At 40.8% G+C, this 22,497-nt stretch overlaps 1 protein-coding gene across 10 annotated transcripts; it reads left to right on the plus strand.

The window, feature by feature from the left end:
* Positions 1–44: 44 nt before the first annotated feature.
* LOC145737651 (uncharacterized) lies at positions 45–22,417 on the plus strand. 10 transcript variants are annotated; one of them, XM_081992412.1, is made up of 29 exons: positions 56–362; positions 1,419–1,710; positions 2,270–2,413; positions 2,463–2,724; positions 4,856–5,005; positions 5,093–5,189; positions 5,397–5,452; positions 9,793–9,993; positions 10,189–10,515; positions 13,009–13,178; positions 13,229–13,425; positions 13,539–13,861; positions 13,941–14,081; positions 14,136–14,282; positions 15,397–15,549; positions 15,606–15,782; positions 15,831–16,531; positions 17,419–17,851; positions 17,904–18,372; positions 18,423–18,641; positions 18,734–18,975; positions 19,027–19,242; positions 19,364–19,609; positions 19,664–19,848; positions 20,037–20,103; positions 20,399–20,674; positions 20,765–20,925; positions 20,986–21,133; positions 21,188–22,417. In XM_081992412.1, exons 2-29 carry the CDS (start codon positions 1,430–1,432, stop codon positions 21,278–21,280), a joined length of 6,282 nt encoding a protein of 2,093 aa, XP_081848538.1. In that variant the 5' UTR covers positions 56–362; positions 1,419–1,429; the 3' UTR covers positions 21,281–22,417. The 10 variants fall into 10 exon arrangements, with proteins under 10 accessions (XP_081848544.1, XP_081848545.1, XP_081848546.1 ...); XM_081992414.1 differs by having other exon boundaries at positions 57–362; positions 13,229–13,410; XM_081992415.1 differs by lacking the exon at positions 2,270–2,413 and having other exon boundaries at positions 55–362.
* Positions 22,418–22,497: the final 80 nt, after the last annotated feature.

The raw sequence follows: 22,497 nt of genomic DNA on the forward strand, positions 1-22,497 counted from the left end.
AGGGTGAAAATTGTCATTACTCACAACATCAAACTGGTTGTGTATGTACAAAGGGAATTGATTGTATTTCAGGAAAATTGTCCGATTCTACGTCACTGGATGTGTGCGCGCGTTTCCATTTTACGCTACACCCGATTCATTGATCAACACAGAGTGTTCCCGAAAACAGAAGTCAGGCGCGTACGCATCCAGAATGTCGTCACGATGGCTGGAAATTGAACGGGAACCGGGCTTGAAACAATAATTGCGTGTTCGTGTGTTGAGAGTGAAACGGCCTCAAATCGGGTTAATCCGCGGGACGTATGGATCCGGTACTGGCCTAATATACGATATTAAGGGGAAGACCAGAGGTTTTGAAACAGGTAGGTTAACCACCATTGATCTATATCGCTCTAGAGTACTCTACATTCAAGTCCTTTTCGAAGCTTTGCAGTCAGTTTAAAACGATCGATTTTTGATTAGAAACGGAAATACACTCTAATAGTGGGGTAGAATTTAAGAACAGAAACACACATTTTAGTGTTGTAGCACACCCTTTTAAGTGAATGTCCTTAAGGTCAAATACACTGACCTATAATACCCACAATGGTCAAGAAGACCAATTCAAGGAATATCCAGGACAATTTAGTTTTTTTAAAAATCAAGACAAATTAACAGCTACCCTACATGGAGGATTGTGTTAAGAGCTAACTAGTCCAGACATTAAAATTCCTGCATTTTGATTTGTTATCAATTTTTGGTAGCCATTTTCTCGAAACTGTCTATACAAATGCAATAAAATATAGAATGTTGCGTTGAGGACCCTGTATATCAACTATTTATGATAAGAAGAGAGAATATTGCAAATCAATGCTCTAGACAAGGCTAGAAGTGGGCCAAAAAGGTGTATGTGACGTCATTAAGCAGTACGTGTCAGTGCAATAGCAACCTAATTCAAAACTTTTACAGTATAATTTACACTACAGACAATTTCATGGGTTACACATGGGGACCAAACTAGACCACTGTAACTGATGTTTATAGTGCGATAACTCCCTAATTTGACACATTTACTGTAACTCTCTAAATGAGGGATATAAAGAGGACTTTCGGGGGCTACACAGTGGTACAAATTAAACTGTCAAAACAACGGAATTACATACCAACTGTCCAAACTTGCACCACTGTTGATACGTCATAAAGTTTATTACTACCTTTGTCTAGGTCATAGATTTGCAATTAGTTTTCTCTCTCCTTATCATGGGATTCCAATGTATAATTTTAAAAAACTGGACCAAATGGTGGCAGTGGCCACATTTATAAGAAGAAATCATTCAGCAATCGGATCAGTAATCGTTTTGACCAATCACAAGCTACTGCTCACGTGCAGTTAATTTGACAATTGTTTACGAGAAATCAGTCACGTGACACCTTTACAGAATGTCATGAAATGTCCCGTGACACGTACGCGGGGGGCTCCCGCTCCCCTAGAGGCGTGAGGCTGCCCACCGTGGACCGGTCGCCCAGCAGGGCCTACCCAGGGGGCAGCCCCTTGGGACGCAAGTCAGGACGTCCCACGAGGTCGGGCAACAATTCCCCCGATCACACGTCCTACGGCCCGTACGTCCATTCCTATTATCGGGACGACGAGTTGGAGGACGCCATGTTGGAGGACAGGGGCAGGCCTATGTCAGTTGGTACCGCTCATCACAGATCCAGGAGCGCCACCAGGTAACTACACACCACAATTTAAGTGCATTTTCATGCGGCTAAATATAGAAATTGTTTTCTTTCGTGTTGTGTTTTCCCCCACTTGAGTGCCCCCTTGTTTTATATGGCACACTTGGAAATAATCACCAGGGTCAACTGCATATACGCTCAATGTAACCGTCTTGGGTAGTAGTTTTTTTAAATTAATTAATTACAATGCAGTAAGATTGTTATCGTGCAATGTCTGTTAAAGGTCGAACACACAAATTGTAGAAAATCATCATAAAAGCCTGAATTACATGGACGGAAGCGTTAAATAAATTAAAAGCAATTAAAAAACCATATACTCGGTTATTTATAACACACTGCTCCTATCCCTATCTTGATTAAATAAACTGTTGAATGTGATTTCAATTACTGAATTGAGTGTTGTAACAGATCAATTATTACAAGTAATGACAACCTTTTGCTGTCATTTTTTGGAAACTGTCAAATCAACAAGATTAGGCAAAATTTACTGTCATCTGTCATTAGTAACCGTTCCTAGGGCTGTGATTACCTTATAATGGTGGGATTTCAGGCCATCGAACCCAATGTCAGTTCGGTACCAATCTCTAGACCGTGGTCCTACCGTTGTCGATCATGACAGAGAGTTTCTGCCAATACGAGATCGTCGTGACCGTTCTTTAGAGCGGGGACTGTACTTCGAAGACGACCCCTACCTGTAAGTTAACCCAGCAGCACTTTTTGCACGACAAAAACCATTTTTCCAGTTCGAGATCCGCCCGACAGTCCCCCACGTCCCACCAGCCCTTCATCGGTGAATTGCAGCACCAAAACTCTGACCTTCAACGAGACTTGGCCAATCTGAAAAAAGAACTGGATTTGACCAATCAGAAATTAGGTTCCTCGATGCATTCGATCAAGACCTTTTGGAGTCCCGAGTTGAAGAAGGAACGGGCGTTGCGAAAAGAAGAATCCGCCAAATACAGTCTGATCAATGATCAATTGAAATTGCTGAGCAGCGAAAATCAGGTTAGTGAGATAGTTTTCAAAACCATTTCCACCATTTTGGAGTACAAGAAAAGAAGCGCTTTCTTTCGACAAACGATTTTGGATCTAAAAATCACATGACACAATGATTATAAAATCACATGAGGGTCACGTGACTTTTGAATCATAGCCCGTTTGGACCCGAAATCACAAACCGAACGAAAACGGCTAAGGTTATGTTTTTCTTACTTGCCTAAATTGCCAGGAAAAACACTACAAGGTGTGAAAGTAGCTGGGAATGTTTCACTTAACGTCTCCGAGACTAATTTTAACGTTTTTCTAGTCTTACACTACGGGATAGCATTTTTTTGGTACCTTTTGGTTTGTGTAGGGACGCCAGCTTAACCAGCCCGTTTCCTGGAGGTATTGGGGCAGTAGCGTCATACCACTTGCACTCACTAGGCCGGAACACTCTAACGCATACTTTGAGGTAGTTTTCATTATCAAAAACGCACTTTTACCTGCTTTTTTTGAGTAAAATTGAGGGGAAAAAAATCAAACCGCGCGCGCTCCCTCTGTTTACAATCTCACTAAACAAGCTCCTGTGCTAGGGCTGGGAAAATTCAAGGACTGCATTTGTTTTTGTTGAGCAGAGCTTTTTTGACGTCACAATGACGTAGTTTGACAATTGGTTAATCTGTGATTTTGCCAAACTACGTCATCGTGACGTCAAAAACGCTTGCTCGCTCTATGGAGCTTGAAAACAAATGCGGCCAAGGTTATTGTACCGTCGTACTTCTAATAGGGGGATTCAAGAGGGAAGGAAGGAAGCTTGTTAAGTGTTTCTAATAGTTTTGTAACATTCGAAACTCGGCTTAAAATACAACTGGGGATAAATCATGCAACTGCAAACGATCAATTATCGACCCTCTCGCTAAATAGTCAAAGCGCCCATCCCTAGTGGCTGTCCAACGTAAGTTAGGTTAGGTTAGGTTAGGTTATATTTAACTAAAAAAAAACGGTAAAAGTCTGTTTCTAGTTATGAAAACTACCTCAAAGTGTACGTTAAAGTGTTCCGGTTATGGGAGGGCAAGTGTAGTGTGTGAGTACTTAATCTTATATTAATATATTTTGACACAGTGTATTAGAAAAATATGGTTTGCAATATCTGGAGAATACACAGTGTTGGCATTATTAAAATAAAATCAAAATACTAGTTTTAAATTAAAGGCTTCCTATCATTTTAACAGCATTAGACAACAATGTCTTTCCTGTCAGTCGATTGGTCCTAATTTACATTCTGTATAGGTTAGGTTACTAAAATAAAAAATGTTATTATTTTTAAATGAAAAAGTGAAAAAAAAAAGACTAGAAAAACAGCTTGTTGCTTGTTCTTGTCCATTTACAAACTGCCATCAGTGCTGCACACATGTGAACTTGGCATAATAGTTTATTGAACATAAATCACCCCAGGGCAACAAAAGGCTTGGAAAACTGTATTAAATGCAATTTTCAAAGTAATTAAATCGAAAAAAAGTATCCGGCTAGGGTCGTCGAACCTCCGTCTTGGTATCGATCGGTCCAGAACAGCGATCCCCCGGGACTGATACGAGCTTTAAATGCACTTTATTGTCGATTTATGAAAGGGATCCTTGTTTCTATTATTTTTCACTGATTCGTTGGAAATATGCCCTAATTTTGTTGCTTTGACATTTGAGCCCTATACTACTTGATTCTGTAGACAACTTTTCAAAAGGGCTCATTATTTCCATTAACAGGCATCTGCCATAAATGGATGTTGTGCAACATCTGGTGACATCCATAGAGGTGACATCTGTACTTAACTCTATGAATTAGAAAGTATCATTCTTCCGCATATACTTTGGGGCCCAGTGAAACCACCATTCTGAAGAAACTAGAGTTTGTATCTATAAGTACAGAAAATAATGCTTTTCTAATAAATACTTACAATGAAACAGACAGTCCATATATTACTTACTCTCAAGAAGAGTTTTTACAAGAACACTACAAAACCAAGTTAAGTCACGTGGTTCTTGAAGAAACATGGACAACAGCCCCATCATTCGGTAAACACCGACCTGATTGGGTATCTGCCATGTTTGCACATTGTTGTCCTCGACTGAAATAATAAAAAACCTTCATTCTTCTTCAGAAACAAGCAATGTTGGTGCGTCAACTGGAGGAGGAGTTACGAATGAGGATGCGCGGTCCCAGCGTGGAGGTGCAACAACAGATGGAGGCCCTTTTCCAGGAAAACGAGCATCTTCAAAGGGAAATCGCCATTTTAAGGGACACCATCAAGGTAATTTGTTTTGTTTCGTAGTGTGTCTTTGATAAATTGTTGTGTTATAGTTAACGATTTGACGTTTGACAGTTATTAATATTGTAGGAGCTGGAGCTGCGCATTGAGACCCAAAAGCAGACCCTTCAAGCGCGCGATGAAAGTATCAAGAAACTCCTGGAAATGCTCCAGAACAAAGGAATGGGTGAGTTTTGACCCATTTTGCTTATGGTTGCCCCACGTGTAGCTACTGTACATTTAAGTTGGTTGTGATCGTAAACAAGTCTTAGCATAGTTACAGCCAATTAAATCATCGACCATCCTTGTTTTTCACGTGTGTTTGTCATAAACAACACATTTGGGTGGTTTGACTGTTGCGTTTTAATGCCAGGCCATCTCGCTTCTGTTCTAGGTAAAGAGGAGGAGCGCGCCATGTTCCAGCAGATGCAGGCGATGGCTCAGAAACAGGTGCTTATAATTTAAAGTAGATTGAAATGGGTGTGAGTCCTATTTTTAGTGCGAGTAGATCCATAGAAAACATTATAATCTAGATAGGAAGGCCATGAAGACGCAACATTTGACATTTGGTTAAAAGCTATTTCGATAGAACCGCCGCCGGAGGGAGCCACTTTATTTTTTTTCTAAAAATCACATGACCCCATGATTACAAAATTATACGTAGGCCACGTGATTTTTTCGTCATATCGCGTTTAGATCCGAAAGAAAACGACTATTGTAGTTTCTAATGTGAAAGGGGTTGGCACAGGTTTTCGATTTTTTTTGGCGAGAAACTGAAAATTTCTTCAAATACGTGTTTACACGGTTTTTTACTGTGCACGTGACTTATATAATGTCAAGCAATTTGACGGTCACATGACGCTTTGAACACTCATAAAAGCCCCGGTAGAGGAATGAGCGTTTTGTAATCGCTTTTGCTGTTTTTACAGTTTGGAATAAAACACGTCTTTATTTTAAATAACCTATAGAGAAAAAATTTGATTTTAACTTTACTTGCGTCACGTGACAGCTGTCATAACTGTCAAAACTGACTCACCAGTGACTTGAAAGTATATGAAATGCCAAACCGATGTGTTTCTTTGAGGAATTGCACTGTAAGTGGTCGTTACAGCTCCGTGAAGCCAAATTTGACAATTCTGACGTTAAATAACACTTTTATACATTTTTTATGTCACGTGACAGCTGTCATAACTATCGAAACTTGTGCACCAGTGACCTGAAACTATAAAATTATATATAGTTGCTAATTTGGGGAATCACACTGGAAATTAAATTTAAAGCTTCATGAAGCTAAATTTGACAGTTGTAACGTTAAGGAACACATTAATACTTACGTCACTTAACGTCACAACTGTCACAAATTTTGATCCATAGAACTATAAATTCAATGTGCAGTGTGATTTATTTGACAGCTGTCAGGAGACGTAAGGAATAGGCTACTTATCTAAATTTTAGCCTAAATCATTACATTTCGACCATTTTAGGCTCATTTTCAATTTTTTTAATGCATTTTAGGCTAACTTAAGAAATACTAGGCTTTCGAAAACAAAATAGTTCTTTTTAGGCTGATTTTCAGCATTTTTGGGTTTTTGAAGTAGCTTTAGTTCAAGTTTTGCTTGTCAAGATAATTTTAATTATTTTAAATACATTTTCAGCATTTTAGGCTTATTTAAGTAATTTTAAGCTTTTCGAGATGTTTTTAACAACTTTAGCTTAATTGTCAACATTTTAGCCCCAATCAGGGTAATTTAGGCGAATTTAGGGCAAAACATATCTAGTGTACGATGCAAAACGCCCTCTCGCGGAGAAATTATCGTAATAGCTAATTCCAAACTGTCAAAACGTGACTTGACACAGTCCCATTGACCTGTAAATCTAGATGTATAATGTTTTCTATATGAGTAGATCGTGAAAGCGTGTGTTAAAATAAAACCGAAACAAGTTGCGTGTCTACAAAGTAAAAGCGCATTCACCAACTGTCAAGATAATGACTAAAACAAAACTTGTTTCGGTTTTATATTAGTGAATGAAAGCAAAGTTCACATCATCTGGCACATGAACAAGAATAAAAGCCATTACAAGCATGTTGGATGTTGCCTTTATTTTTAGCTGTTGTAAAAAGTAATTTTTTTGATTGGGTTCATGACGTAAATTTGCTAAATTCATTTTCATATTGTCACGTTAAGGGTGAGGGGGAAGAATACTCAGGTTTCCACAGGTAACCCACTCTTTATTACGTAATAGTGCCTTAATCTCTAGACGATAATCTTACCCCCAGATGGCTAAGATGGCGGGGATCATGACGTGGTCTGGCTTCTAGGCAAAGGTACACGGAGGGCAACGCTTTAGCGGTGGTGAATGAACCCTAGACTTAGGTCCGAGGGCATTCACCGAGCCGGCAAAGACGCGAAGAGCCTAACAAAGGGAGGTAAGCTGGAACGGCAACTCGTGCTGCGCGTCCACACTAATTCCTTTGTTAGGGCTGATCTAGGGTGTGGCACTTGGTCACCTACTGCTCCACTTTTAAGTTGCACAATAGGCGTACCCAGACTAACCCGGAGATCAGTCAGTGACTTCCCTCTGGGGAAGACCCCAGAGTTCGGTAATCTGTACGTGCTTTTGATGCTGTATTTATACCTACATCATGACCCCAATTCGCCAATCTTGCTGACACAAACATTGTACTGGGGGAGACCGGGGCAACTTAAGTTAACGGCATCTAGTGTAATCTTTATGTTACATGCCCCTCCCCTAGAAAGTGTTCGCCCCGAACACTAAAAGTGAAACTTATACATAAAGTCTACATATACTAATGTTAATCTTAAATGCTATAGGGTGTATAAAGGTGGTGGAACGAGTCCTTTATTTCTTCACCAGATTACAATATAATAATTACATATTCTTAATATTTATAATTACAAATTTTTAATGCTTGCGAGAGATAGGGGTGTACTTTAAAATATCACAAATGTTACATTGGGTCACCTTTCAACCTTGCTGTTGCGTCTATCTTATTGCTTTCCTTATTAAGCGAAATTCCGTAAATTGCTCATTGTACCCTTCTTTGGCACCATCGTCTAAGTGGAAACGCTTCACCTAGGCTTCATCTCATCGTAGTGCCTTCTCTTGGCACTGTATTCTCTAAGCGGCAAACTTCATCGCTTAGCTTCATTTCTTCATATTCTGTCCTTTTGCGTGCTCCTTTAGCACACCTATCCTTGGACATGTATATTTCTTCCCAATTAACGTGAGCCCATCTGGAGATGCTTCTTCAGCTCGACTTATTAAAGACTTCGGGTGCACACGGGTGTAAGTAGAACTGTCGTGGCGGGACCCATCTGAAGATGTCGGCTTCTCCAAGACATAAGGCTAGTTCGCTTTTCAACAAGGCTGTAGCAGTTGATCGATAGACGCAACAAGATTGCCAGGTTGACCCTAAAAAAAATAAAATAAGATTCCAATTATCACTTTGTTTACCATTCATCTCTTAAAACATAAATAAAACCTTTATGTAAACAAGTACACTTTGTTGTTGTGACCTAGAACTTCATAATTGCACGAATTTGCTAGGTCATCAAATACCTACACTTAGGTCAGGGATCGCGACACTGGCCTAGAAATCAAGATATTGTAAATAAATTATTTCGCTAACTATACACTTATTCTATGAAACCTAATTACGAAAATTTGCTTTTTACGATACACAATATAATACCCAAAATAATGTGCTGCTATGCACTAAAAATGTTGCGCTATGGTTGCCTTCTTAGAGCGTCCTACAGGCCCCTCTTGACATTGCCCTACTCAGTTCAAGCAACTGTGGACCTGCAGGCTAGCCCTTTTTCTTCCACAACCTATCATTCTGTTTTCGCTATGTTTCTTCCTGGCCATTGTCTAGCTTATCTTTTGTAACATAAAGATTACACTAGATGCCGTTAACTTAAGTTGCCCCGGTCTCCCCCAGTACAATGTTTGTGTCAGCAAGATTGGCGAATTGGGGTCATGATGTAGGTATAAATACAGCATCAAAAGCACGTACAGATTACCGAACTCTGGGGTCTTCCCCAGAGGGAAGTCACTGACTGATCTCCGGGTTAGTCTGGGTACGCCTATTGTGCAACTTAAAAGTGGAGCAGTAGGTGACCAAGTGCCACACCCTAGATCAGCCCTAACAAAGGAATTAGTGTGGACGCGCAGCACGAGTTGCCGTTCCAGCTTACCTCCCTTTGTTAGGCTCTTCGCGTCTTTGCCGGCTCGGTGAATGCCCTCGGACCTAAGTCTAGGGTTCATTCACCACCGCTAAAGCGTTGCCCTCCGTGTACCTTTGCCTAGAAGCCAGACCACGTCATGATCCCCGCCATCTTAGCCATCTGGGGGTAAGATTATCGTCTAGAGATTAAGGCACTATTACGTAATAAAGAGTGGGTTACCTGTGGAAACCTGAGTATTCTTCCCCCTCAACCAACCCTTAACGTGACAATATTTGAAAAGCGCCCCGCATCGTTTTTACGGTATCATTTGTGCTGTTTATTAATCATTATGTTGGCCCTAAAATGATGTGTGGTGCTTCCTCATCAACAGGTGTGATATACCATACTGACAGTGTATTTAACGTTTGCGTAAATGTCAGTACAGTGTGGCTGTTTGTGATTGGTCTTTTTCCTGACCAATCACAACATCAGCCACTAGACTGGGAGAATGATGAGATTCTTGGTGATGTGTCGATGACGTGGGTGGTAAAGCTGGCGCGTTCGTTGTCCAAGTGCCCGGTCACGGTCCTGGTCTTGCAGGAGCTGCAGGCGGCAAACGAAACGCTCCGCACCCTGCAATCGCAACTGGAATTAGTACCGTCGCCATCCAGCAGTACCATCAAGGTGCTGCTGGACACGAAGGACGCGAGAATCGCGACTCTGGAACGCGAAATTCGCCTTCTGGAACGGGAAATCGAACGAGTGACGCCGTCGTTAATGGCTGAGCCGCCGCGTCGTCAAGTAAGTTTTCTGTTGAACGATGTGCAGGTCGGCAAGGATGGGTCCGTGATTGGTAGACTGTAACTAGCTAAAGTAAAGACTAGACTCCGGTCGCTCGATCGAGAGCTGCTCAGTTTTACCACCTCACTGTCTGTCGGCACGACGCATGCGTGCCTCGCTGCATGCCGCTGCTGCATCTGCTCGTGTGTGCTGCAGCTCGACGAGTTCCGGGTCGAGATCCAGAGGCGCGATCAGGAGATACTCGCGATGGGCGCCAAAATGAAAACGCTCGAGGAACAGCACCAGGACTATCAGCGGCACATTGCCGTCTTGAAGGAGTCGTTGTGCGCGAAAGAGGAACACTACAACATGCTGCAGGCGGACGTGGAGGAGTTACGGTCCCGGCTCGAGGAGAAGAACCGAATGATCGAGAAGAAACAACAGCAACACCAACAGGAACGGATGAGAGCGGCCGCTGAAATTGCTGAGATGCGCGAACACATGGATATCAAGGATCGCAAAATCAACGTCTTACAACGAAAGGTAATTTTCAATCAATCTACCCTAACCCTATATGACGTCAATTGACATAAGCAACAACACAGTCACGTGTTCTGAACACCCCCAAACCGTTCATTAAAATCAAATATTTTATATTGTACAACAAGGGTGGATATGTCTGTCCCATTTAAAATAAGCTCAGTAGTTTTAGGACAAAATAGCAATTTGGCAACGTTGCTGAATATTGATTCTTTATGAGTAATTTTAGGAATATGGCCAGTTTAGCAACATTACAAAAATTCAATACTTATTGCAAAAGTACCAATTTTTAGAAAAATATTTGACAAACTCATCAATTGTAAGGAACATGTAATTTGGCAACATTGCTAAAATGTGGTGTTAAGTTAGGAAAACGGTCTATTTGCCAACATTGCAAAAATGGGATACTTAATTAGAAAAACCGTTTGTTTTTTTATTACCATCCATTTGAAGGACGATGTCAATTTGGCAACGTTGGTTAGCTTAAAACAGTTTTGAATAGTGATGAGCGTAAATTTTTGCCAATTCTAGACAATGTTTGACAGTTTTGACATTTGATTTTGGAGGATAACTTAGCTAGGCAATCATGGTCACGTGACCACTACGTGACCAATAACCTGAAAAGCATTACAAAATTTGGTATAGTCAGCGAAAAAAGAGGTGTCAAAATTTGAACTGCCCGTAACACATTTTGAAAGAACAGTCAGGGACAAAATCGCCTCTAAAACCCACTTGGAGTGGAAAAGTGACGGTTTTAAGCACATTTTTGGAATCCTTATTAAATTTACCATCCAATAACCTAAAAAACACTAGAAAATTTGGTACAGTCAGGGAGAAAAGCGGTGTCAAAGTTTAAACTGCCAGAAACGCAGTTTGAAAGGACAGTCCTGGAACAAAATCGCCTGTATAACACACTTGGAGAAAGAAAATGGCTGCTTTAAGCACATTTTTGGATTCCTCATTAAATTTCCTATCGAATAACGTGAAAAGCACTACAAAATTTGGTACAGTCTGGGAGAAATGCGGTGTCAAAGTTTGAACTGCCACAAACACAACTTGAAAAGACAGTCAGGGACAAAATCACTTATAAAACCCACTTGGAGAAAGAAAATGACTGTTTTAAGCACATTTTTGGATTCCTCATTATATTTCCTATCGAATAACGTGAAAAGCACTACAAAATTTGGTACAGTCAGGAAGAAAAGCGGTGTCAAAGTTTTAACTGCCAGAAACGCAGTTTGAAAAGACAGTCCTGGAACAAAATCGCTTGTACAACCCACTTGGAGAAAGAAAATGACTGTTTTAAGCATATTTTTGGATTCCTCATTAAATTTCCTATCGAATAACGTGAAAAGCACTACAAAATTTGGTACAGTCAGGGAAAAAAGAGGTGTCAAAATTTGAACTGCCAGTAACATATTTTGAAAGAACAGTCAAGGACAAAATCGCCTCTAAAACCCACTTGGAGAAAGAAAATGACTGTTTTAAGCACATTTTTGAAATCCTCATTATATTTCCTATCGAATAACGTGAAAAGCACTACAAAATTTGGTACAGTCAGGGAGAAAAGCGGTGTCAAAGTTTGAACTGCCAAAAACGCAGTTTGAAAGGACAGTCCTGGAACAAAATCGCCTGTACAACCCACTTGGAGAAAGAAAATGACTGTTTTAAGCACATTTTTGAAATCCTCATTAAATTTCCGATCTAATGACATAAAAAAACACTACAAAATCAAGTAAAATCAGGGAGAAAAACGGTGTCAAAATTTCAACTGCCACAAACAAAACTTGAAAAGACAGTCAGGGACAAAATCACTTATAAAACCCACTTGGAGTATGAAAATAACTGTTTTAAGCACATTTTTGGATTCCTCATTAAATTTTCTATCGAATAACGTGAAAACACTACAAAATTTGGTACAGTCTGGGAGAAAAGCGGTGTCAAAGTTTGAACTGCCAAAAACGCAGTTTGAAAGGACAGTCCTGGAACAAAATCGCCTGTACAACCCACTTGGAGAAAGAAAATGACTGTTTTAAGCACATTTTTGGAATCCTCATTATATTTCCTATCGAATAACGTGAAAAGCACTACAAAATTTGGTACAGTCAGGGAGAAAAGCGGTGTCAAAATTTTAACTGTCAGTAACACAGTATTTGTAATTTACCTGTCAAATTTTCCTAGTAAATTGAAATATTTACTTTACCGGTAATTTATCCATCACTAGTTTTGAAAGTGTTCCTCGTGTGTGTTTTTGATATTCCAGTAAGTATACGATTTTGCAATTTTTTTTTAACAAAACTAAAATACTTGTTTTTGGTTTCCTTACTTACCAACTGGCAACATGGCTATTCTACTGTCTGGCGTCAACAAACACGGTTCCGGACGCTTGGTTGCCAAATTGTGTACGAATTATTGCAAAATGATATACTAACAACAATTAACACGTTTGTTATGCAGTCATTGTAGTATTGTCAATGAAATTTGCATCTAACTTAGGTCGAAAACTTAGAAGATCTTCTCAAAGAAAAAGACAACCAAGTGGACATGGCCAGGGCCAGATTGTCCGCGATGCAAGCTCACCATTGCTCGTCAGAGGGCGCTCTGAGCACTTTAGAGGAAGCGATTGGTGACAAGGAGAAACAAATGAATCAACTGAGAGAGCAACGGTAAGTTGATCTTTTTGATTCGCTTTTTTTTAATGTTGTTTTGGGAAAAGGGACCGCGCGGAACAGGAAAAACAAGAAGAACGCGAATTGCACGAAAGAGAAATTGCGGACTACAAAATGAAGATTCACGCGCTCAACAGCGAGGTGGAAAAGCTCACAGCGAGATTGGAACGCGCCCAAGTGGACAGGGATCGCATCGAGGCTAAACTGGAAAGTTCACAGTCTGAATTAGGTATAATGCTAAAAGGTGACAAGAAACAATTTAAGACAAATGTAGTGAAGAAAGACAGAAGCGATAGCGATAGCTTCTGTCTTTTTTGCCTGGATAACCCTATTTTTCACTCGCCCAACAACAAACAGGTAAATCAAAGGCGGAACTGGACAAGGCCGTGGAGTTTGGACGTAGAGGTGACGACTACGACACGGCCCGGCAACGAATCGCACGTCTCGAACTGGAAAACGAACGCTTGCGTCAAGATTTGGAGTTGGCGCAGGCGAAAACCACCAGGTTCGGTAGCAACATCTACAGCAGCACCCACGAACTGGACCGCATCCACGACAGGGCGGACAAAACGTCGTCCGATCTGCGACGTTGCCAAGCCGAATTGAGGGTGACGCAGGCGGACAGCGAACGCGCAAGAGCCGAAGCTCAAGCGTTACAAGAAAAACTAGAAAAGTCGCAGGTCAGTCAATTTTAAGTTCATAAATTAACCAATCACCCTGTACATTGTACACTTAAATCTTAATCTTCAACAATTTTAGGGGGAAGTATATCGCCTCAAGGCCCGCTTAGAAAACTCTCATCAGGAGCAAGACAGCCTCCGCGAAGAACTCGAGAAAGCTCAATCGACTACGGCGAAATTGCACGCAGACAAAGATCGAGCGTACGCCGAACTCGAGAAGGTCAGTTTCGGTCGATTTGAATGTGACAAAAATGACAACCAACTCGATTTCTAGATGAGGGAGGAACTGGAGCGTACTACGGCGACCTTGGGAAAGGCTCAACTGCAATCAGACAAGCTCCAGAACGCTTACGACAAGGCTCAGACCGAAGTCGACAAACTGCAAGAGAAACTCGACAAGTCCATTGGCGAGACCAGACGTGTTAGTATTCAAAATGATCAATTTAGTCAATTTAATTAAGAAGAAACTTTCAAAATTCTTTTGAACTACTTAAGGAGCATTTGGAAGGTTTTTGGACAGTTTAAAGAGCACATTGAAGGTTCTGGAATGCTTTAGAGGCATTTGATATCTTTTGGGAGCTTCTAGATTGTTTTGAAAGGCTTCCGACTGTTTTAGAAGCATTTTGTAGTTTCTGTAGTGTTTTGAAATCTTTTTAGACTACTAGGAGCATTTGGAAGGTTTCTGGAGAGTTTAAAGGGCATTGAAAGTTTTGACTACTTTTAAAGTATTTGAAAATTTATGGAGGGTTCTAGAAACTTATTTCCCTTAAATGACCTTTTAGGGCAAAAGTTACCTGATGCATTCTTATAGAGAATATAATTTCCTACAATTTTCCCTTTATACACATTTTTGATATTTTTTCAAAAAACCGAGTTATTCACTCATTTCATTTTTTAAAACAGTTCTGAGAAAATATCTCCCTTAAATTACATTATTATTATAATTTGAATCCATTTCGAGAAACAATAAGACGAGAAATAGACAGTTTGGCAACATTGCCAAAAATGGGTATTAAATTGGCAACTTTGTACTAGAAATTTGCTACTCAATTTGGACGGTTGTCATTATTTTTATGAGCAATTTTAGTAAATACCCAATTTGAGTAAATACCCAACACCTAACCTAACCTAACCTAAGGTCCTTTTGTATAAATATGTTTTTTGCTGTGCATTAGAACCCTCCTGGAGCAAAATAAAAAAATTGCCAAAATTGCACTTTCAGCAAAAACGACATTTTTTCAGTTTTCGAATAATTGTAACTTTTTTATTTAAACTCTTATAGTTTTCACTAAAACGCCATTAGAAAGAGGATAAAAAATACTACAAAATGAGCCAAAACTGGCCTCTCTAGCTCTTCATGTTACCGAGATATTATATTTCAAAAAGTGGTAAAAAAGACCTCTAATACTCCCCCATTCTTTCAATTTTTGTGAAAAATGAAAAATTTTAAAGTACTTTTTTTGTACTTATTTTACTTAATAAAAGGTCCTTTGGTATAAATTGGGTTATTTTAACATAACCTCATTTATGTGCAGATCCAATTAGAAAAAGAAAAACTGGGATACGACTTAGAGAGTATCCAGTCGCAATTGGACAAGGCTCTCGGCCAGTCTGCTCGTATACAGAAGGAAAAGGAACAAGCCCAGCTCGAAGCCGATCGGCTTAGAGACAAAAGCGAAAAGTTACAGGTAAGAGCTGTCAAACGTCAAAAAAAAAAACAGTGTTGCCACATTTTGCGTCACAGGCCACAGTCAGTCGACTACAAATGGAAAAGGACAAGTTCCAGGACGAGTGCGAGAAACTGAAAGAACGGCTCGATATGCAATTGAACCAAATTACCAAGTCGCAAAGGGAAAAGGCGGACATTGAAACTGAATTGGACGTTTTGAAGGAACGTTGGGAAAAAGCCCATATGCTACAGGTGAGCAGTGTAAACCAGTGTCATTTAGTACCCTAATAAAAATTTTAGCAAAAACTGCAAATCGAACGAGACGACGCAGTCACGGAAAACGACATTCTCAAAGATAAACTAGAAAAGGCAATTTACTCGTCACAGAAAGCGATCGACGAGCGCGAAAACGTACACAGAGAATTCGAAAAACTGATAGAAAAATACGACCGTTCTCAAAGCGACCTCTATCGTCTGCAAAACAAAATGGAAACCGTTCAGAGCGACAAAGAACGTTTGGAACTCGAAATCGAAAAACAACAAATCGCCATATCGAAAACCAAAGAGGACCAACGTAAACTGCAAGAAGAGGGTCAACGCATCCAGGAGATGTACGACAGGGCTTCGATGCAATTGGCCCGCAGCAAGGAGCTGGAAGAGAAGCACAAAGAGGAGGTGGAACGGCTCAATATCGATTTGGAGATGGTGCGCGATCGCTACGAGAAAACCCAAGTGGAGCTCAGAAGATTACAAAGCGAACGGGAGAAACTGTTGGCCGACAACGAGAGACTCAGATACGAGTTTGATAGGGCGCAGGCTCAAAGCGCTAAAGCTCAGGCCTCGTTCGAGAAATCCCAGGAGGAAATCTCCAGGTTGTCCATTGAAGTCGAGAAGCACAAAGACAAACATGATAAACTCCAGAATGAGTTCAGGAAAGTTGTAGCAGAGTACGATCATTTAAGGGAAACAGCTGGAGTAGGAAGGGAAAGTCGATATTCTAGGTAATGTTCTTAAGCTTACTATGAATTGTTTTTAACGTGCCAGAGGCCTCTGGCAGCCATTTTGAATTGCCAGAAGCCTCTGAAACCTTCTTAAGCTTACTAAAACTGTTTTTAACGTGCCAGAAGCCTCTGGCAGCCATTTTGTATTGCCAGAGGCCTCTGAAACCTTCTTAAGCTTACTAAAACTGTTTTTAACGTGCCAGAAGCCTCTGAAACCTTCTTAAGCTTACTATGAATTGTTTTTAACGTGCCAGAAGCCTCTGACAGCCATTTTGTATTGCCAGAGGCCTCTGAAACCTTCTCAAGCTTATTAAAACTGCTTTTAAGGTGCTCGAGGCCTCTGACAGCCATTTTGTATTGCCAGAGGCCTCTGAAACCTTCTTAAGCTTACTATGAATTGTTTTTAACATGCCAGAGGCCTCTGGCAGCCATTTTGTATTGCCAGAGGCCTCTGAAACCTTCTTAAGCTTACTATGAATTGTTTTTAACGTGCCAGAAGCCTCTAGCAGCCATTTTGTATTGCCAGAAGCCTCTGAAACCTTCTTAAGCTTACTATGAATTATTTTTAACGTGCCAGAAGCCTCTGACAGCCATTTTGAATTGCCAGAAGCCTCTGAAATCTTCTTAAGCTTACTAAAACTGTTTTTAACGTGCCAGAAGCCTCTGGCAGCCATTTTGTATTGCCAGAAGCCTCTGAAACCTTCTTGAGCTTACTAAAACTGTTTTTAACGTGCCAGAAGCCTCTGGCAGTCATTTTGTATTGCCAGAAGCCTCTGAAACTTTCTTAAGCTTACTATGAATTGTTTTTAACGTGCCAGAGGCCTGCCATGGCCGTGCAATGTGTACACACTCTATTAAGTGTTGAATAACATTGTTGCCATTTACAGGTATGACAGAGAAGAACCGCGTACAAAAGAAGAAAACGACAGATTACGTGCTGAAATCGATCGACTGCGTGAACGACTGGACAAAACGTTGGGTGACTTGGACAAGAGCAGAAAGGAACTGGCTTTAGTTGAGAGCACAAGAAGCAAATACGGTTTCGAAGATAAGGAAAAACAAGCGGAACTGGACCGATACAAAGACGAGTTGCAACGAACTTTGAGCAGTAACCAGCAATTGGAAACTAAGCTGCACGAAGCCTCCGTGCAGCTGGATTTGGCCAGGCAGGACGTGGCCAAAGCTCAGGCAACGCAAGAGAAACAACGCATGGAATTGGAACGAGCCGTCATTGAGCTGGAAAAACTGCGAGACCGCTACGAAAAACTCAAAGCTCAATGCGAAAAAATGGAGAAGGAAAACGAAAAGATTCGTATGGAGGTAAGTGTATGGAGTTCCCTGGGATAGACTTTACGCTATATTATTGTTCCAGACTGCCCAACAAGAACGTCGTCAAACTCTAGCGGCCGACAAAGTAAGAAACGACGAACGTCTCGAAGTGGAACGTCTGAAAGACAAACTGGAAAAAGCGATCCAGGCTAGGAACGCCACTGAACTGGAAGCGGGACGTTTGGCGCAAGAACTGGAAAAATCCCAGATGCACCTGACCAAAGCGTTGGAAACGAACGAGGCAACAAAGATCGAATTCGAAAGGATGGCGAGCGAACTGGCACGGATGCACGAACGTTTAGAGAGAGACAAACTGGACTGGAAAACTATGGAGCAAGAGAGAGACGTGCTGAGGGCGGAGCTGCAGCAGGTGCGCAGCGGACTGGACACGCAAAGACGCACTCTGGACCATCGAACTCAGGAGACTCTAATCAAACTACAACAAGAGTTGGCGCAAGCCAACCGAGAGAGAGAGAAAATGGCTTCTATGTTGGATAAACAAGGACGACAAGGTGAGAGCGTGTTCGTGACAGTGACACGTGAAAATAATTGTTTGTTTTAGGCGAGTCGATTGAAAAACAAATAATCAAGTACGAGGCGGACATTAAACAATTAACAATGGAACGCGATCAACTTGTCATACAACTGGAAAAGTCGCAGGACATGCTGATGAATTTCCAACAAGAGTTAAACCATAGCGAAGCGGAACTGGAAAAACACAAACAGGAAGTGGCGAGACTGAAAAATGAACAGAAAAAAATGGCGCAAGACGTGGAAAAAGGTATTACACTTTTTTAGGTTAAAAACTGACTTAACTAAGCAACGCAGCTTAGATGTGCCAAAATCTAACAAATTTACCATTTTTTTCCTCAGGTACCAAAGAAGTATTGGAAAATCGCGACCGTGAAATAGCCAATCTCAAACAGCAACTGCAACAAGCCCAGAAAGAACGAGACGCGCATAAACAACGAGCGGAAAAGACGGAGAAGATGTTGCACGAGAGTGGGTCACGTGACGACGCGGAATTGGAGCAGTGGCGCAAAGTGATCGAGCAGGAAACGCAACGAGCAGATCAGGCCGAGAAAACCTCCCAAGATTTGCAGAAACGAATCCAGGTTGGCCCCGTAAAAACTCCCAACCAGGAAATGTCATATTTTTTTGTTTAGGTTATGGAGAAACAGCTTCAGCAGCAACTGAACCAAATGGCCCAGTATCAACGGGAGAGGGGCATTCAACCACCACCGCCGCAGGACGACAAGGAGCTACAAAGGCTGAGGAAGGAGCTGGAGAAGGCGCAAGGAGAAGTGAAGAATTGCGCTACAGAAAAAGAGAGGTTGCAGGCCCAACTGGAGATGCTGGTGCAGGAATTGGAGAAAAACCAGGTTTCAATAAACTCTCTGTCAAAACTCAGTTTTTTTTTCTTTCTAACAGTCTTTTTTGATTAACATCACCTCTTGACAGGATTTGACAACGCTATTGTGACTGATTTGAGGGTAATTTCAGTTGGAGTTGCACGAAGCCACGAAAAAACCGCAAAGAACCACCGAAGACTTGTCCGGACAGAAGAAACAGCTGGAGGAAGAACGACGAAGGATCGAGGAGGCCAAGAAACAATTCGAAGAGCACAGGAAGAGCGTGGAGAACAAACAACGACAAGTGGACGAAAAGGAGCGACAATTAGCCGAATTAGAGAAGCAACTGCAAAAACAAAAGCAACAAATGGACCAATTACAAGCCTCCCTACAAAAGGTATGATGATTTTTTGACAAAGTGACTTTTAATACAAGTATGCGATTATTTAAGGCTGGAGGTACGGCAGCGGCGGCCAATGAACTGAACAAAAAACTGGTCGAAGCGGAAAAGAAAGTGGAACAGGCGCAAGAAGAAGCGAAACGATCTGCCACTGAAATGGAACGACTACTCCAACTGGTCCAAATGAGCCAGGAGGAGCAGAACATGAAAGAGAAGCAAATCATGGAGTTGCAACAGTACGTACACACGTTAAACGAGAAAAACCAAACAAAAATAAGGACGCAGGCAAACTCTATTCAGTGACGTCATCTTATTGTTGTTTGATTTTTCTATAGTGCCCCGGTTGATAGGCAACCACACTAACCTGCGCAAGCACGGTGTGTTGCCTATATTACTACGACTCTTTTTTACAATCTTTTTGTAGATCCCTGAAAAATATGCAAGCAAAGATGAAGCAGCAGCAGCAGCAAGCGCAAGCACAAGCGCAAGAGGTATTGCAACCCTTTAAACTCAATTTTTTCAGCTTTATAACAATACTAACACTTTTTTTCCGTTTTTTTTCTTGTGTCTGCCTTCTGCGGGACATGTACGTAGGCTGGACCTGCTGGTTTCCTCAAAAGCTTCTTCTAAACTCCCCCCACACCTTCTTGTATAATAATAGTACTAATCAAGCGTTAAAACAACTGAAAATCCAGCCTCATTCCTCTTTTGTCGCTTTAAAAGACGCTTTTAGCTTGGATAAGTTTACCCTAAAAGTAATAAAATAATAGTGTATGTGTGTGTTAGAGCGAGACGCGCGATGTAGATTTAGGGACAACAGACAGAGATAGTAGTATTGAAGATTTTGAGCGGGAAGAAACCGATTTGACAAACAATAACACCGTCGTGACAACCCGAAGCATATCAGATAGTAAAATTAAGGAATTAGAACACTTGGTAGTGGAAAAAGATAGAAGAATCGCACATTTAGAAGACGGTTTAAGGGAAACGGTGGAAGTGGCGACGGAACGCGAACTGGTGTTGCAGAAAGAGGAAACGAAACGGCAACACATCATGGAGAAGGTAAGGTTGGTTTCAACGCGAATGGCGGTGACGTCACTACCGTTTGTCGTAAAACGGAGATTACATTTTATTAGGGTGATTGAAAATTAGGTAGCCAAACTGGAACAGAGGCTATTGTCGTTGCAGTCCGCCCAAGCTTTGCGATGTCACAACTGTAAGCCTTACGTACGCAGAACGTCCCTATTGGAGGAGAAACTGTTGAAACTGGTGGCGGAAAGGAAGCAGAACTTACGGGAATTATCGGTTTTAAAGTAAAGTGGCCTTTAAGGGGGTAGTATATTAAAAACTTAAGGGGGGTGTATAAATTTAAGGAGGGAGGCGTTGGAGGCGGCCATTAGCGAAAAAGACTCGCATTTGGCCCTGTTGGAGATGACCGGCATACGAAACGCTCGACAAGCCGAGGAAGTCGACCATCTTCGTTTGGATAAGAAACGACTGGTGGAAATGCTCAAGAAGGAGGTTCGAAACAAATACCTGTTACAACTGTTATACACTATCAACTACAATTTTTAGGCTGAGAGCAGTATAACATTAATGGCCGAAGAATCGGAGGATGAATTGTCCAAAGTCATCAACGAACAAGAACAAGAGCTAAAGAGCCCTTAACTAATTAAAAAAATTAGGTTAGAACTGATCTCAGCAATAAAAAAATGAGAGAGGGGGGGAATTTTGTGACGCGCCGGCCGAATACGTTTCTCTCATCACTGCCTGACGTGTGTATAATTCTAGTTAATATAATAGCGAAGCAAATTATTATAGTTAATTGTTTGAAAATGTGACAATAATAAAACGAGGAATGAGGCGTGCGTGTAAAAAAGTTTGTTGAAATAATGCAATAAAGCACAGTTGATCACACTGTATAATTGACATTATACGCGGTTGTTATGTTTATTAATTAATTAATAAGTAGTTTTTAAGTGTCTTGAACTAGCCACGCTGTTAGATTTGTTTTTTTGGTTTTCAATATAATATACCGGAGAGTGTTTAGGACACCCGGTATGTTATACACTCTGTTGACATCTTTCAAATCGACCTTATTATGCTCAGTCTGCATGTGCAGTGTCACCGCCTACTATACTCTAGAAAGCCTAGAATGTGCCCTGTCAAAAATTCCAATATGGCGGAAATAGTGGTGACATGTATTTTACGGTTTAAAATCAAGACTTTTCGTGTTTTTGAACGCAACAGTGTTTGTGTATAAAACATTAAATGTGACATTTTAGGCTTACTAGTATAGAGGGCGCTGGCAGTGTGCATATTAGCATGAGATTGCACATGTCGACTTGATTTCATATCATACAACAAATTCTATATATTATTATAATATTGTATTATTATATAATCGGGTGAGAATCACTGCCAATCATTCCTAAAAGTCATTAATACATACAGGGGGATGTGAGAAATTCAAAATGTGACATCTCTGTCACACACACTAGAAAAATTTTGAGTTTCTTTTACACCCTGTATAAATCCACCTCATTCTCTCTCTGCTTTCTATTACGGACAGTACGGTAAAAAAAAAGCTTTATTTTTTCGGCAATACGATAATTATATAGTATGTAAATTGGTTTAAACTGATGATTGACATTAAAACTATAGTGATATATTATACATAGAGAGGTTAAGTTAGATAGCAGTTTTTATTTAAAATACCGTCAATTTGGTGTCCTATCACATTTATATCATCTGCATAAACGTACATATCTCATCTCAAATTAAAGATATATTCCGAAAATATAAGTGGTATATAGTTTCATTATCCTGGATTACCTATAACAGGACGGTCACGTGACTGCTATTTTTTTAGAAGAGCATTCGGC

The sequence above is a fragment of the Ips typographus genome, linkage group LG14 (genome assembly GCF_016097725.1).
Source record: "Ips typographus isolate SLU linkage group LG14, UJ_Ityp_2.0, whole genome shotgun sequence".
Lineage (NCBI taxonomy): Eukaryota > Metazoa > Arthropoda > Insecta > Coleoptera > Curculionidae > Ips > Ips typographus.

Bases quoted from the DNA above. Each gene is read 5' to 3' on its own strand.
- LOC145737651 (XM_081992412.1), top strand. From the start codon at position 1,430: ATGTCCCGTGACACGTACGCGGGGGGCTCCCGCTCCCCTAGAGGCGTG. The intron at 16,532-17,418 runs GTAATGTTCTTA...TGCCATTTACAG, and splicing joins AGGGAAAGTCGATATTCTAG to GTATGACAGAGAAGAACCGC. The intron at 19,610-19,663 runs GTATGATGATTT...CGATTATTTAAG, and splicing joins TACAAGCCTCCCTACAAAAG to GCTGGAGGTACGGCAGCGGC.